This window comes from Oncorhynchus kisutch, linkage group LG28 (genome assembly GCF_002021735.2).
Source record: "Oncorhynchus kisutch isolate 150728-3 linkage group LG28, Okis_V2, whole genome shotgun sequence".
NCBI lineage: Eukaryota > Metazoa > Chordata > Actinopteri > Salmoniformes > Salmonidae > Oncorhynchus > Oncorhynchus kisutch.
The window spans coordinates 45,971,930-45,984,429 of record NC_034201.2 but is presented as its reverse complement, the minus strand read 5'-3'; the positions used below and the strand labels follow the sequence as shown (position 1 = coordinate 45,984,429).

Sequence of the window (12,500 nt, the reverse complement as noted above, 5' to 3'; positions counted from 1 at the left end):
AGACCCCCAGCCTCCACGGGGGCGCTGTGAGCCCCCGCAGCCCTGAGAGCTGTACATCCGCGTCTCCAGACGACTGATGGCTCGCATCGTCTGCTGGTGGACTGAGTCCTGTGGTCGTAAAGGAACAAGCAGTGTAGGATGGAGGTTAGAGAACCTCAGAATGGACTGAGACTGGGTCAAAGTTCAAATTCCAGGGAGATTTTCTGGTGAATGTTTCAGTTGTATATACAGTGGCCACTATCCTTAGTGTTTGGTCTACAGTTTGAGGACTTACGCTAAACCAATTTTAAGATGGCTGTATTCTGCAGAGATAAAGACAAACCACTTTTAAGATGGCTGTATTCTGCAGAGATAAAGACAAACCACTTTTAAGATGGCTGTATTCTGCAGAGATAAAGACCTTGGTATTGATAGATAAAGATAGATATACATTGAGACTGGTGTTGTTGACTGACTCACCCAGGTTCTGCTGGACTTGCATCGATACCGGAAAGCAAAGATCGAAACAATGGCCAGAATAGCAAGGACTATAGTGAGCAGGACAACAACATCATAGTGGGCCTGGAAAGAGAGGAGAGAGAGAAATGAGAGAAACAGAGAGAGGAGAGAGAGACAGAGAGAGGAGAGAGAGAGACAGAGAGAGGAGAGAGAGACAGAGAGAGAGAGAGAGAGAGAGAGAGACAGAGACAGAGAGAGACAGAGAGAGAGACAGAGAGAGAGACAGAGAGAGAGAGAGACAGAGAGAGAGGAGAGAGAGACAGAGAGAGAGAGAGGAGAGAGAAGGAGAGAGAGAGAGAGAATCAAATCAAATGTATTTATATAGCCCTTCGTACATCTGCTGATATCTCAAAGTGCTGTACAGAAACCCAGCCTAAAACCCCAAACAGCAAGCAATGCAGGTGTAGAAGCACGGTGGCTAGGAAAAACTCCCTAGAAAGGCAGGAACCTAGGAAGAAACCTAGAGAGGAACCAGGCTCTGAGGGGTGGCCAGTCCTCTTCTGGCTGTGCCGGGTGGAGATTATACCAGAACATGACCAAGATGTTCAAATGTTCATAAATGACCAGCTGGGTCAAATAATAATAATCACAGTGGTTGTAGAGGGTGAAACAGGTCAGCACCTCAGGAGTAAATGTCAGAGAGAGAGAGAGAGAAAGCAAGAGAGAGAGAGAGAGAAAGAAGGAGATCTCTATAAGTCTGGAACAGTAATGGTACAGGCCAATCCCAAACAGAGTACTACTCCCTCATTGAAATGAAGGATACATTTACCAAGCTGGAGGTAAGGCAGGTGGAGCTGGAACAGCAGGTGTTTGCACTCCAGTCAGCACAGACCCAGACAACAGTCCAGCACAACATCACCCTCTTAACCAGACCCGGAGAGCTGGAGGTGGAGAGAGACATATCTGCACTCTGGACTGTAGTGAGACAACTACAACAATATAAAAAAGCAAGAGCAGGAGAAGAACAGAGGACTAGAGGAGAGGATCAGACTGCTGGAGGAGAGGATCAGACTGCTGGAGGAGAGGATCAGACTGCTGGAGGAGAGGATCAGACTGCTGGAGGAGAGGATCAGACTGCTGGAGGAGAGGGTGTGGGGGATGGAGGAGAGGATCAGACTGCTGGAGGAGAGGATCAGACTGCTGGAGGAGAGGATCAGACTGCTGGAGGAGAGGATCAGACTGCTGGAGGAGAGGATCAGACTGCTGGAGGAGAGGATCAGACTGCTGGAGGAGAGGATCAGACTGCTGGAGGAGAGGGTGTGGGGGATGGAGGAGAGGATCAGACTGCTGGAGGAGAGGATCAGACTGCTGGAGGAGAGGATCAGACTGCTGGAGGAGAGGATCAGACTGCTGGAGGAGAGGATCAGACTGCTGGAGGAGAGGATCAGACTGCTGGAGGAGAGGATCAGACTGCTGGAGGAGAGGGTGTGGGGGATGGAGGAGAGGATCAGACTGCTGGAGGAGAGGATCAGACTGCTGGAGGAGAGGATCAGACTGCTGGAGGAGAGGATCAGACTGCTGGAGGAGAGGATCAGACTGCTGGAGGAGAGGATCAGACTGCTGGAGGAGAGGATCAGACTGCTGGAGGAGAGGGTGTGGGGGATGGAGGAGAGGATCAGACTGCTGGAGGAGAGGATCAGACTGCTGGAGGAGAGGATCAGACTGCTGGAGGAGAGGATCAGACTACTGGAGGAGAGGGTGTGGGGGATGGAGGAGAGGATCAGACTGCTGGAGGAGAGGATCAGACTGCTGGAGGAGAGGATCAGACTGCTGGAGGAGAGGATCAGACTGCTGGAGGAGAGGATCAGACTGCTGGAGGAGAGGATCAGACTGCTGGAGGAGAGGATCAGACTGCTGGAGGAGAGGATCAGACTGCTGGAGGAGAGGATCAGACTGCTGGAGGAGAGGGTGTGGGGGATGGAGGAGAGGATCAGACTGCTGGAGGAGAGGTTGAGGGGGATGGAGGAGAGGATCAGACTGCTGGAGGAGAGGATCAGACTGCTGGAGGAGAGGATCAGACTGCTGGAGGAGAGGTTGAGGGGGATGGAGGAGAGGATCAGACTGCTGGAGGAGAGGATCAGACTGCTGGAGGAGAGGATCAGACTGCTGGAGGAGAGGATCAGACTGCTTGAGGAGAGGATCAGACTGCTGGAGGAGAGGTTGAGGGGGATGGCGTGTGACAGAGAACAACCCACTAGAGAGGTGGCCACCCCCACAGAGAAGCCAGCAGAACAGCCCACCTCAGCTACCAACAAAAGTCTCGACACCACAGCAGAACAGTCCACACCAGACCCTGACCATAGCTTAGACATCACAGCAGAACAGTCCACACCAGACCCTGACCATAGAGTCGACATCACAGCAGAACAGACAAATGAAGAACCCCAAGCCCAGAGGCTCTCACCCCCTCTGAGCACCCCCCCCTGTCAGCCACCCTGATAGCCCTTCTGACCCCCCCCCCACACACACACCCACTGAGGACATATGTTTTCCTGGCCCACCAGTCCACCCTGAACTTCAGCCTTTATGACCAGGTCCACCTATACAAGGCAGCAGTGCCCACCACTCCACCCTGAACTTCAGCCTTTATGACCAGGTCCACCTATACAAGGCAGCAGTGCCCACCACTCCACCCTGAACTTCAGCCTTTATGACCAGGTCCACCTATACAAGGCAGCAGTGCCCACCACTCCACCCTGAACTTCAGCCTTTATGACCAGGTCCACCTATACAAGGCAGCAGTGCCCACCACTCCACCCTGAACTTCAGCCTTTATGACCAGGTCCACCTATACAAGGCAGCAGTGCCCACCAGTCCACCCTGGACTTGAACAGCCCTTATGACCAGGTCCACCTATACAAGGCAGCAGTGCCCACCTTCGCCCAGACTCTAAAGGACATCGCTCTCAAACGCAGCCCCAACACTTCACACAGGAGCAACAGATCAATAGACACCCCGCACAGACCAGCAAGACACTCTCCCAGACCAGCGAGACCCCCCCCCTGGACCTACACATAGAGGACCCACGCTGAGAGGACCTACATCCAGACCACAGCACCACCAGCCACATACACACCCCCACCCCAACCAATCAACACCCCCCCAAGTCAACCATGCCCACACCCCATTTAGGCCCCCTCAGATCAGACCTATGCTCCTCCTGCCCACCCCATGCACCCCACCCCCACAAAGAAGGTCTCAACATGGAAGTCACACATACGCCCAGGTCGTGAGCAGATCACATCGCGTCAGTGGATAGCTGGGTGCCAGCAGAGTTTTGCATGCGCGAGCAGCTTGGAACAGACATTTTCTCTCTCTCTCCTATTGAAAAAGCTACAGTCCGGTTGAAGTATTATTTATTGTAAAAACAACTTGAGGATTGATTATAAAAAACGTTTGACATGTTTCTACGAACTTCACGGATACTATTTGGAATTTTCGTCTGCCCCGTCGTGACCGCTCGAGACGGTGGATTTCTGAACATAACGCGCCAACCAAATGGAGGTATTTTGGATATAAAAATTATCTTTATGGAACAAAAGGAACATTTATTGTGTAACTGGTAGTCACGTGAGTGCAAACATCCGAAGATCATCAAAGGTAAGCGATTCATTTTATTGCTTTTCTGACTTTCTACTTTGCTGCTAGCTGTTTGTAATGTTTTGTCTGAGAGAGATGTCCTTACATAAACGCTTGGATTGCTTTCGCCAAAAAGCTTTTTTTGAAAGCTGACATGCTTTCAAAAAAAAGGTATACAATTATTTAACTAAACTGTGTTTTGCTGTATTGCACTTGTATTGCACTTGTGATTTCATGAACATTAAATCTTTTTTGTAATTTAATTTGAGTTTGACACTCTACAATTCAGCTGTTGACGAAATATGATCCCGCTAAAGAGATGGGTGCGCCAAGAAGTTAATGAAGACAGCTTCTCCCATCCTGGAGGGGGAAATCAATCATTTCCAGGCTTAGGAACATGTACTAGTCTGTGGCGACCTAAATGCTAGAACTGGACAAGAACCTGACACCCTCAGCACACAGGGGGGACAAACACCTACCTGGAGGTGACAGCATTCCCTCCCCCATATGCTCCCCTAGGCACAACTACGACACCATAACCAAGAAAGGCGTCACAACTCCTGCAGCTCTATTGCACGCTGGGTATGTACATAGTCAATGGTAGGCTTCGAGGGGACTCCTATGGTAGGTACACCTCTTGGCAGTAGTACTGTAGAAAACTTTTTCACTGACATCAACCCAGAGTCTCTCAGAGAGTTCACAGTCAGCCCACTGACACCCATATCAGACCACAGCCAAATCCCAGTCTACTTGAACAGAGCAATACTCAATCATGAGGCATCTAAGCCAAAAGAACTGAGTAACATTAATAAATGCTATAGATGGAAAGAATGCAGTTTGGAAACCTACCAAAAAACTATTAGGCAACAACAAATTAAATCCCTTTTAGACAACTTCCTGGGTAAAACGTTCCACTGTAATAGTGAAGGTGTAAACGTGGCAGTAGAAAACAAATTCCAATTGGCTATACTAAAACTCTTTAACATCATCCTTAGCTCTGGCATCTTCCCCCAGTACTTGGAACCAAGGACTGATCACCCCAATCCACAAAAGAGGAGACAGATTTGACCCAAATATCTACTGTGGGATATGCGACTTTGGCAACTTTGGGAAATCCTCTGCATTATCATTAACAGCAGACTCGTACATTTCCTCAGTGAAAACAATGTACAGAGAAAATGTCAAATTGGCTTTTTAACAAATTACCGTACAACAGACCACGTATTCACCCTGCACACCCTAAATGACAAACACACAAACCAAAACAAAGGCAAAGTCTTCTAATGCTTTGTTGATTTCTTTCCACAGGGCCGGGGTGTGAGACAGGGTTGCAGCTTAAGCCCCACCCTCTTCAACATATATATCAACGAATTGGCGCGGGCACTAGAAAAGTCTGCAGCACCCGGCCTCACCCTACTAGAATCTGAAGTTAAATGTCTACTGTCTGCTGATGATCTGGTGCTTCTGTCACCAACCAAGGAGGACCTATAGCAGCACCTAGATATTCTGCACAGATTCTGCCAGACCTGGACAGCAACACAATTAGACCCAACCAAATCATGAGAAAACAAAAACATAATTACTTGACACATTGGAAAGAATTAACAAAAAAACTGAGCAAACTAGAATGCTATTTGGCCGTAAACAGAGAGTACACAGTGGCAGAATACCTGACCACTGTGACTGACCCAAACTTAAGGAAAGCTTTGACTATATCCCAACTCAGTGAGCAAAGCATTGCTATTGAGAAAGGCCGCCATAGGCAGACCTGGCTCTCAAGAGAAGACAGGCTATGTGCACACTGCCCACAAAATGAGGTGGAAACTGAGCTGCACTTCCTAACCTCCTGCCCAATGTATTATTATAGACACATATTATTAGAGACACATATTTCCCTCAGATTACACATATCCACAAAGAATTTGAAAACAAACCTGATTTTGATAAACTCCCATATCTACTGGGTGAAATTCCACAGTGTGCCATCACAGCAGCAAGATTTGTGACCTGTTGCCACAAGAAAAGGGCAACCAGTGAAGAACAAACACCATTGTAAATACAACCCATATTTATGCTTATTTATTTTATCTTGTGTACCCTTATTATTACGATGTCGGCGATCGGGAGCACCTGGCGGTGAAGTTGGCCTTAGAGGAGTTGAGACACTGGCTGGAGGGTGCCAAGGAACCATTTGTCATCCTCACTGACCATCGGAACCTACAGTACATACGGACAGCGAGGAGACTGAATCCGCGCCAAGCTAGGTGGACACTTTTCTTCACCAGGTTCGACTTCATGCTGACCTAGCGCACAGGTTTGGAGAACATCATGGCCAATGCTCTGGTCCCATAACTACGATTCGGGAGACGTTCCTGTTCAGAGGGCACCCATAATCCCAACCTCCCGAGTCGTGGGTCCAGTGGTTTGGGACGTAGATGTGGACATCCACCAGGCTCTAGAGGGAGAAGGGAAGCTCCTGCCACTTCCCATGCCTCAGCAACCTTGGTCACGTCTATTCATTGACTTTGTAACCAATCTTCCCCGCTCTGATGGTTAGTGGATAGATTTTCCAAGGCATGTCTTCCTGGTCTCCTCACTGCTCTTCCAGCAGGTCTTCTGGCATTATGGCCTTCCAGAGGACATCGTCTCCAACCGTGGCCCCCAATTTATATCACGAGTTTGGAGGGCCTTCTTGGAGAAGCTCGGGGTCATGGTCAGCCTCACCTCCGGGTACCGGCCCCAGTCAAATGGGCAGGTGGAAAGGATGAAGCAGGCGCTGGGGAGGTTCCTGACGAGTCACTGTCAGGATTGGCAGCGTGAGTGGGCACAATTCTTTCACTGGGCAGAGTACCCCCTAAACTTGCTAAGTCACTCCTCCACTGGGTTGACCCACTTCCAGTGTGTTTTGGGTTTCCAGCCGGCCCTGGCCCGTGGACCCCGGGCCAGACCGATCGGTCGGCATCGTCCTGCGGCTAAAGCCGCGCGTCAGGGGGTGGATACTGTCACATCTTCTCCTGCTCCCCCCCTCCAAATACTAACCACCGGTCCTGGGATTCATCATTACGCACACCTGGCACTCATCATTACGCACACCTGGCACTCATCATTACGCACACCTGGCACTCATCATTACGCTCACCTGGCACTCATCATTACGCTCACCTGTTAATCATTATGATTCACACCTGGAATTTATTTACCTTCATCATTTCCTTCCCTTTATACAGTGGGGCAAAAAAGTATTTAGTCAGCCACCAATTATGCAAGTTCTCCCACTTAAAAAGATGAGAGGCCTGTAATTTTCCTCATAGGTACACTTCAACTATGACAGACAAAATGAGAAAAAAAAATCTAGAAAATCACATTGTAGGATTTTTAATGAATTTATTTGCAAATTAAGGCTAGCTTTTTCAAACATAAATTTGCATTCTGTAGCACATACTCCAAAACGTTCTGGGAAGTTCTGTAAAGTCCATGGATAATAAGAGCACCTCCTCCCAGCTGCCCATTGAGGCTAGGAAACACTGTTACCACCGAAAAATCCATGATAATTGAGAATTTCAATAAGCATTTTTCTACGGCTGGCTATGCTTTCCACCTGGCTACCCCTACCCCGGTCAACAGCTATGCACACCCCACAGCAACTTGCCCCAGCCTCCCCAAATTTCTCCTTCATCCAAATCCAGATAGCTGATGTTCAGCCACGCTCAAGGTCCTAAACGACATCATAACCGCCATCTATAAAAGACTATACTGTGCAGCCGTATTCATCGACCTGGCCAAGGCTTTCGACTCTGTCGGTCACCACATTCTTATTGGCAAACATGTCCGGACCTCTGGCAGTCTTCTATGGGGGTGCCACAGGGTTCAATTCTCGGGCCGACTCTTTTCTCTGTATACATCAATGATGTCTCTCTTGCTGCTGGTGATTCTCTGATCCACCTCTACGCAGACAACACCATTCTGTATACTTTTGGCCCTTCTTTGGACACTGTCTTAATTAACCTCCAGTCGAGCTTCAATGCCATACAACTTTCCTTCCGTGGCCTCCAACTGCTCTTAAATGCAAGTGAAACTAAATGCATGCTCTTCAACCAATCGCTGCCCGCACCCGCCCGCCCATCCAGCATCACTACTCTGGACGTTTCTGGCTTAGAATATGTGGGCAACTACAAATACCTAGGTGTCTGGTTAGACTGTAAACTCTCCTTCCAGACTCACATTAAGCATCTCCTATCCAAAATCTAAATATAGAATCAGCTTCCTATTTCGCAACAAAGCCTCCTTCACTCATGCTGCTAAACATACCCTAGTAAAACTGACTATCCTACCGATCCTTGACTTCGGCGATGTCATTTACAAAATAGCCTCCAACACTCTACTCAGCACTATCACAGTGCCATCCATTTTGTCACCAAGCCCCATATACTACCCACCACTGCGACCTGTATACTCTCGTTGGCTGGCGCTCGCTTCATATTTCGTCACCAAACCCACTGGCTCCAGGTCATCTATAAGTCTTTACTAGGTAAAGCCCCGCCTTATCTCAGCTCACTGGTCAATTCCTCCTTTTGGCCGCCTTTACCTCCCGTTCTCTGCTGCCAATGACTGGAACGAATTGCAAAAATCATTGAAAGTGGAGACTCATATTTCCCTCACCAGCTTTAAGCACCAGTTGTCAGAGCAGCTCACAGATCATTGCACCTGTACACAGCCCATCTGTAAATAGCCCATCCAACTACCTCATCCCCATACTGTTATTTATTTGCTCCTTTGCACCCCAGTATCTCTAGTTGCACATTAATCTTCTGCACATCTATCACTCCAGTGTTTAATGACTAAATTGTCATTATTTTGCCACTACGGCCTATTTATTGCTTTACCTCCTTACTACATTTTGCACACACTGTGTGTAGATTTTTCTATTGTGTTATTGACTGTACATTTGTTTATTCCATGTGTAACTCTGTGTTGTTGTTTGTGTTGCAGGCCAGGTCGCAGTTGTAAATGAGAACTTGTTCTCAACTGGCCTACCTGGTTCAATAAAGGTGAATAAAACATTTAAACAAATAACTACTACCTCCACCAGCCTATCTTCTGTTTACCTCCCGTTGCCGGGGTCCTGTTACCATGGTTCTCAGGGGGAGGGGCCAATGTCAAACTAGTAGAGGAATAGGGCTTTTACTATAGATGTATACTTCATAGTATAGAATGTAACTAACAAGCTATTCCCCATGTATGTATGTCGTTCCTCACCCATTTGGGGTCCTCCCTCTTGATGTCGATGCGGACGCTGGCCTCCTCGTTCCTGTTGACCAGTTCCATCAGTGTCTCAGCATCCTCAGCCTGCATCAGCACCACCGGACGCAGCAGGGAATCTGACTCATGCAGCTACACGTGTGTGTGTGTGTGTGTGTAGGTGTGTGTGTGTGTGTGTGTGTGTGAGTGTAGGGGTGTGTGTGTGTGTGTGTATGTAGGGGTGTGTGTGTGTGCATGTAGGGGGGGTGTGTGTGTGCATGTAGGGGTATGTGTGTGTGTGTGTGAGTGTAGGGGTGTGTGTGTGTGTGTTGGAGGAAGACACACAAGAAGGGGAAGACACAGAATGTTTTTTCAGCTCAGTCTATGCTACATTACTGTCCTCTGCTCTCACGGATGGGGCTCCAACATTCCTCACCTGGAACTTAGCGTTGACATCATCGGTGACATCAAAGATGACAGCCTGAGCCCCTCTCTCCAGCGCCAGGCGTGCCTGAGAGAGAGAGATAGAGAGGGAGAGAGCGAGAGAGAGTGAGAGAGGAATAGGGAGAGAGCGAGAGAGAGTGAGAGAGGAATAGGGAGAAAGAGAGAGAGAGAGAGAGAGAGAGAGGGGGGGGGGGGAAGAAAGAGGGAGAGAGTGAGAGAGAGCGAGAGAAAGAGAGAGGAAGAGTGAGAGAGAGAGAGAGAGGAAGAGCGAGAGCGAGAGAGAGGGAGAAAGAGAGAGAGAGAGAGAGAGAGAGAGAGAGAGAGAGGGAGAGGGAGAAAGAGAGAGTGCATTTATAATCTATTTCACTTTGGCAATGTAAACATATGTTTCCCATGCCGATAAAGCCCTTAAATTGAATTGAATTGAGAGAGAGAGAGTTCCAAGTTGAGCAGCAGAAAAATGAGGTCCTACATTATTGAAATTGGAAAAAAGAAAGGAAAACTGCAAGAATGGGAGACAAATAAAGCAACAAATGTTTTTTTATTTTTATAAAATTGTGCTGTTTGTAGGGACTCTTCAAAAAGAAACTAGCTAGCGAACTAATAAATAGATAGTTAACAACAGAAAGAAAGAAAATAGAAAGACAAAAGAAGTACAGAAGGACAAAATCTGGATCCCTACATACAGCGGGGCAAAAAAGTATTTAGTCAGCCACCAATTGTGCAAGTTCTCCCACTTAAAAAGATGAGAGAGGCCTGTAATTTTCATCATAGGTACACTTCAACTATGACAGACAAAATGAGAAGAAAAAAAACTGAAAATCACATTGTAGGATTTTTTATGAATTTATTTGAAAATTATGGTGGAAAATAAGTATTTGGTCACCTACAAACAAGCAAGATTTCTGGCTCTCACAGACCTGTAACTTCTTATTTAAGAGGCTCCTCTGTCCTCCACTCATTACCTGTATTAATGGCACCTGTTTGAACTTGTTATCAGTATAAAAGACACCTGTCCACAACCTCAAACAGTCACACTCCAAACTCCACTATGGCCAAGACCAAAGAGCTGTCAAAGGACACCAGAAACAAAATTGTAGACCTGCACCAGGATGGGAAGACTGAATCTGCAATAGGTAAGCAGCTTGGTTTGAAGAAATCAACTGTGGGAGCAATTATTAGGAAATGGAAGACATACAGTGCCGAATACTTTCGCAAGGCAGAGGGGAGAGGGAGAGAGAGAGAGAGAGGGAGAGAGAGAGAGAGAGAGAAAGTGGGCGAGAGAGAAAGAGAGAGGGCGAGAGAAAGAGAGAGAGAGAGAGAGAGAAAGTGGGCGAGAGAGAAAGAGAGAGGGCGAGAGAAAGAGAGAGAGAGAAAGTGGGCCGAGGGAGAAAGAGAGAGAGGGAGTGAGATAGAGGGAGAGGGAGAGAGAGGGAGAGAGAGAGAAAGAGAGAAAGAGAGAGAGGGAGAGAGAGAGTGGGCGAGAGAAAGAGAGAGTGAGATAGAGGGAGAGAGAGGGAGAGAAAGCAGAGAGAGAGAGATGAGATAAGGAAAGTCAAGTGAAAAGTACACAACTAGAATGGATAGCATATGTACACACTGTACTCAACATATAGTATCTGTCACGCCCTGACCTTAGAGATCCTTTTATTCTCTATTTTGGTTAGGTCAGGGTGTGACTAGGGTGGGTCGTCTAGTTTTTTCATTTCCATGTTGGCCGGGTATGGTTCCCAATCGGAGGCAGCTGTCTATCGTTGTCTCTGATTGGGGATCATATTTAGGCAGCCTTTTCCCACCTGTTGTTTGTGGGATCTTGTTTTTGTGTAGCTGCCTGTGAGCAGCCCAGAACATCACGTTTTCATCTGTATTGTTTTTGGTGAGTTTCATATTTATTAAACATGTGGAACTCTAAGTACCCTGCGCCTTGGTCCATTTATTCAGACGATCGTGACAGTATCACTGTATTCAACATATAGTATCACTGTATTCATCATATAGTATCATTGTATTCATCATATAGTATCACTGTATTCATCATATAGTATCACTGTATTCATCATATATTATCACTGTATTCATCATATAGTATCACTGTATTCATCATATAGTATCACTGTATTCATCATATAGTATCACTGTATTCATCATATAGTATCACTGTATTCATCATATAGTATCACTGTATTCAACATATAGCATATTAACTCAGCAAAAAAAGAAAGGTCCCTTTTCAGGACCCTGTCTTTCAAAGATAATTGGTAAAAATCCAAATAACTTCACAGATCTTCATTGTAAAGGATTTAAACACTGTTTCCCAGGCTTGTTCAATGAACCATAAACAATTAATGAACATGCACCTGTGGAACGGTCGTTAAGACACTAACAGCTTACAGACGGTAGACAATTAAGGTCACAGTTATAAAAACTTAGGACACTAAAGAGGCCTTTCTACTGACTCTGAAAAACACCAAAAGAAAGATGCCTAGGGTCCCTGCTCATCTGCATGAACATGCCTTAGGCATGCTGCAAGGAGGCATGAGGACTGCAGATGTGGCCAGGGCAATAAATGACAATGTCTGTACTGTGAGATGCCTTAGACAGAGCTACAGGAAGGACAGCTGATCATACTCGCAGTGGCAGATCACATGTAACAACCCCAGCACAGGATCGGTACATCCGAACATCACACCTGCAGGACAGGTACAGGATGGCAACAACAACTGCCCGAGTCACACACACAC

The 12,500-nt window shown here is 47.1% G+C and overlaps 1 protein-coding gene across 1 annotated transcript in view; it reads right to left on the bottom strand.

The window, feature by feature from the left end:
• Positions 1-12,500, bottom strand: part of rnf43 (ring finger protein 43) — a 198,364-nt gene that overhangs the window by 6,860 nt on the left and 179,004 nt on the right. The window contains exons 3-6 of the mRNA XM_020465150.2: positions 9,752-9,826; positions 9,334-9,468; positions 460-561; positions 1-108 (exon numbers count right to left, since the gene is read on the bottom strand). The exon at positions 1-108 is cut by the window's left edge and continues 166 nt beyond it. Coding sequence (XP_020320739.2) covers positions 1-108; positions 460-561; positions 9,334-9,468; positions 9,752-9,826 — 420 coding nt within the window. The remainder of the gene's footprint in view (positions 109-459; positions 562-9,333; positions 9,469-9,751; positions 9,827-12,500) is intronic.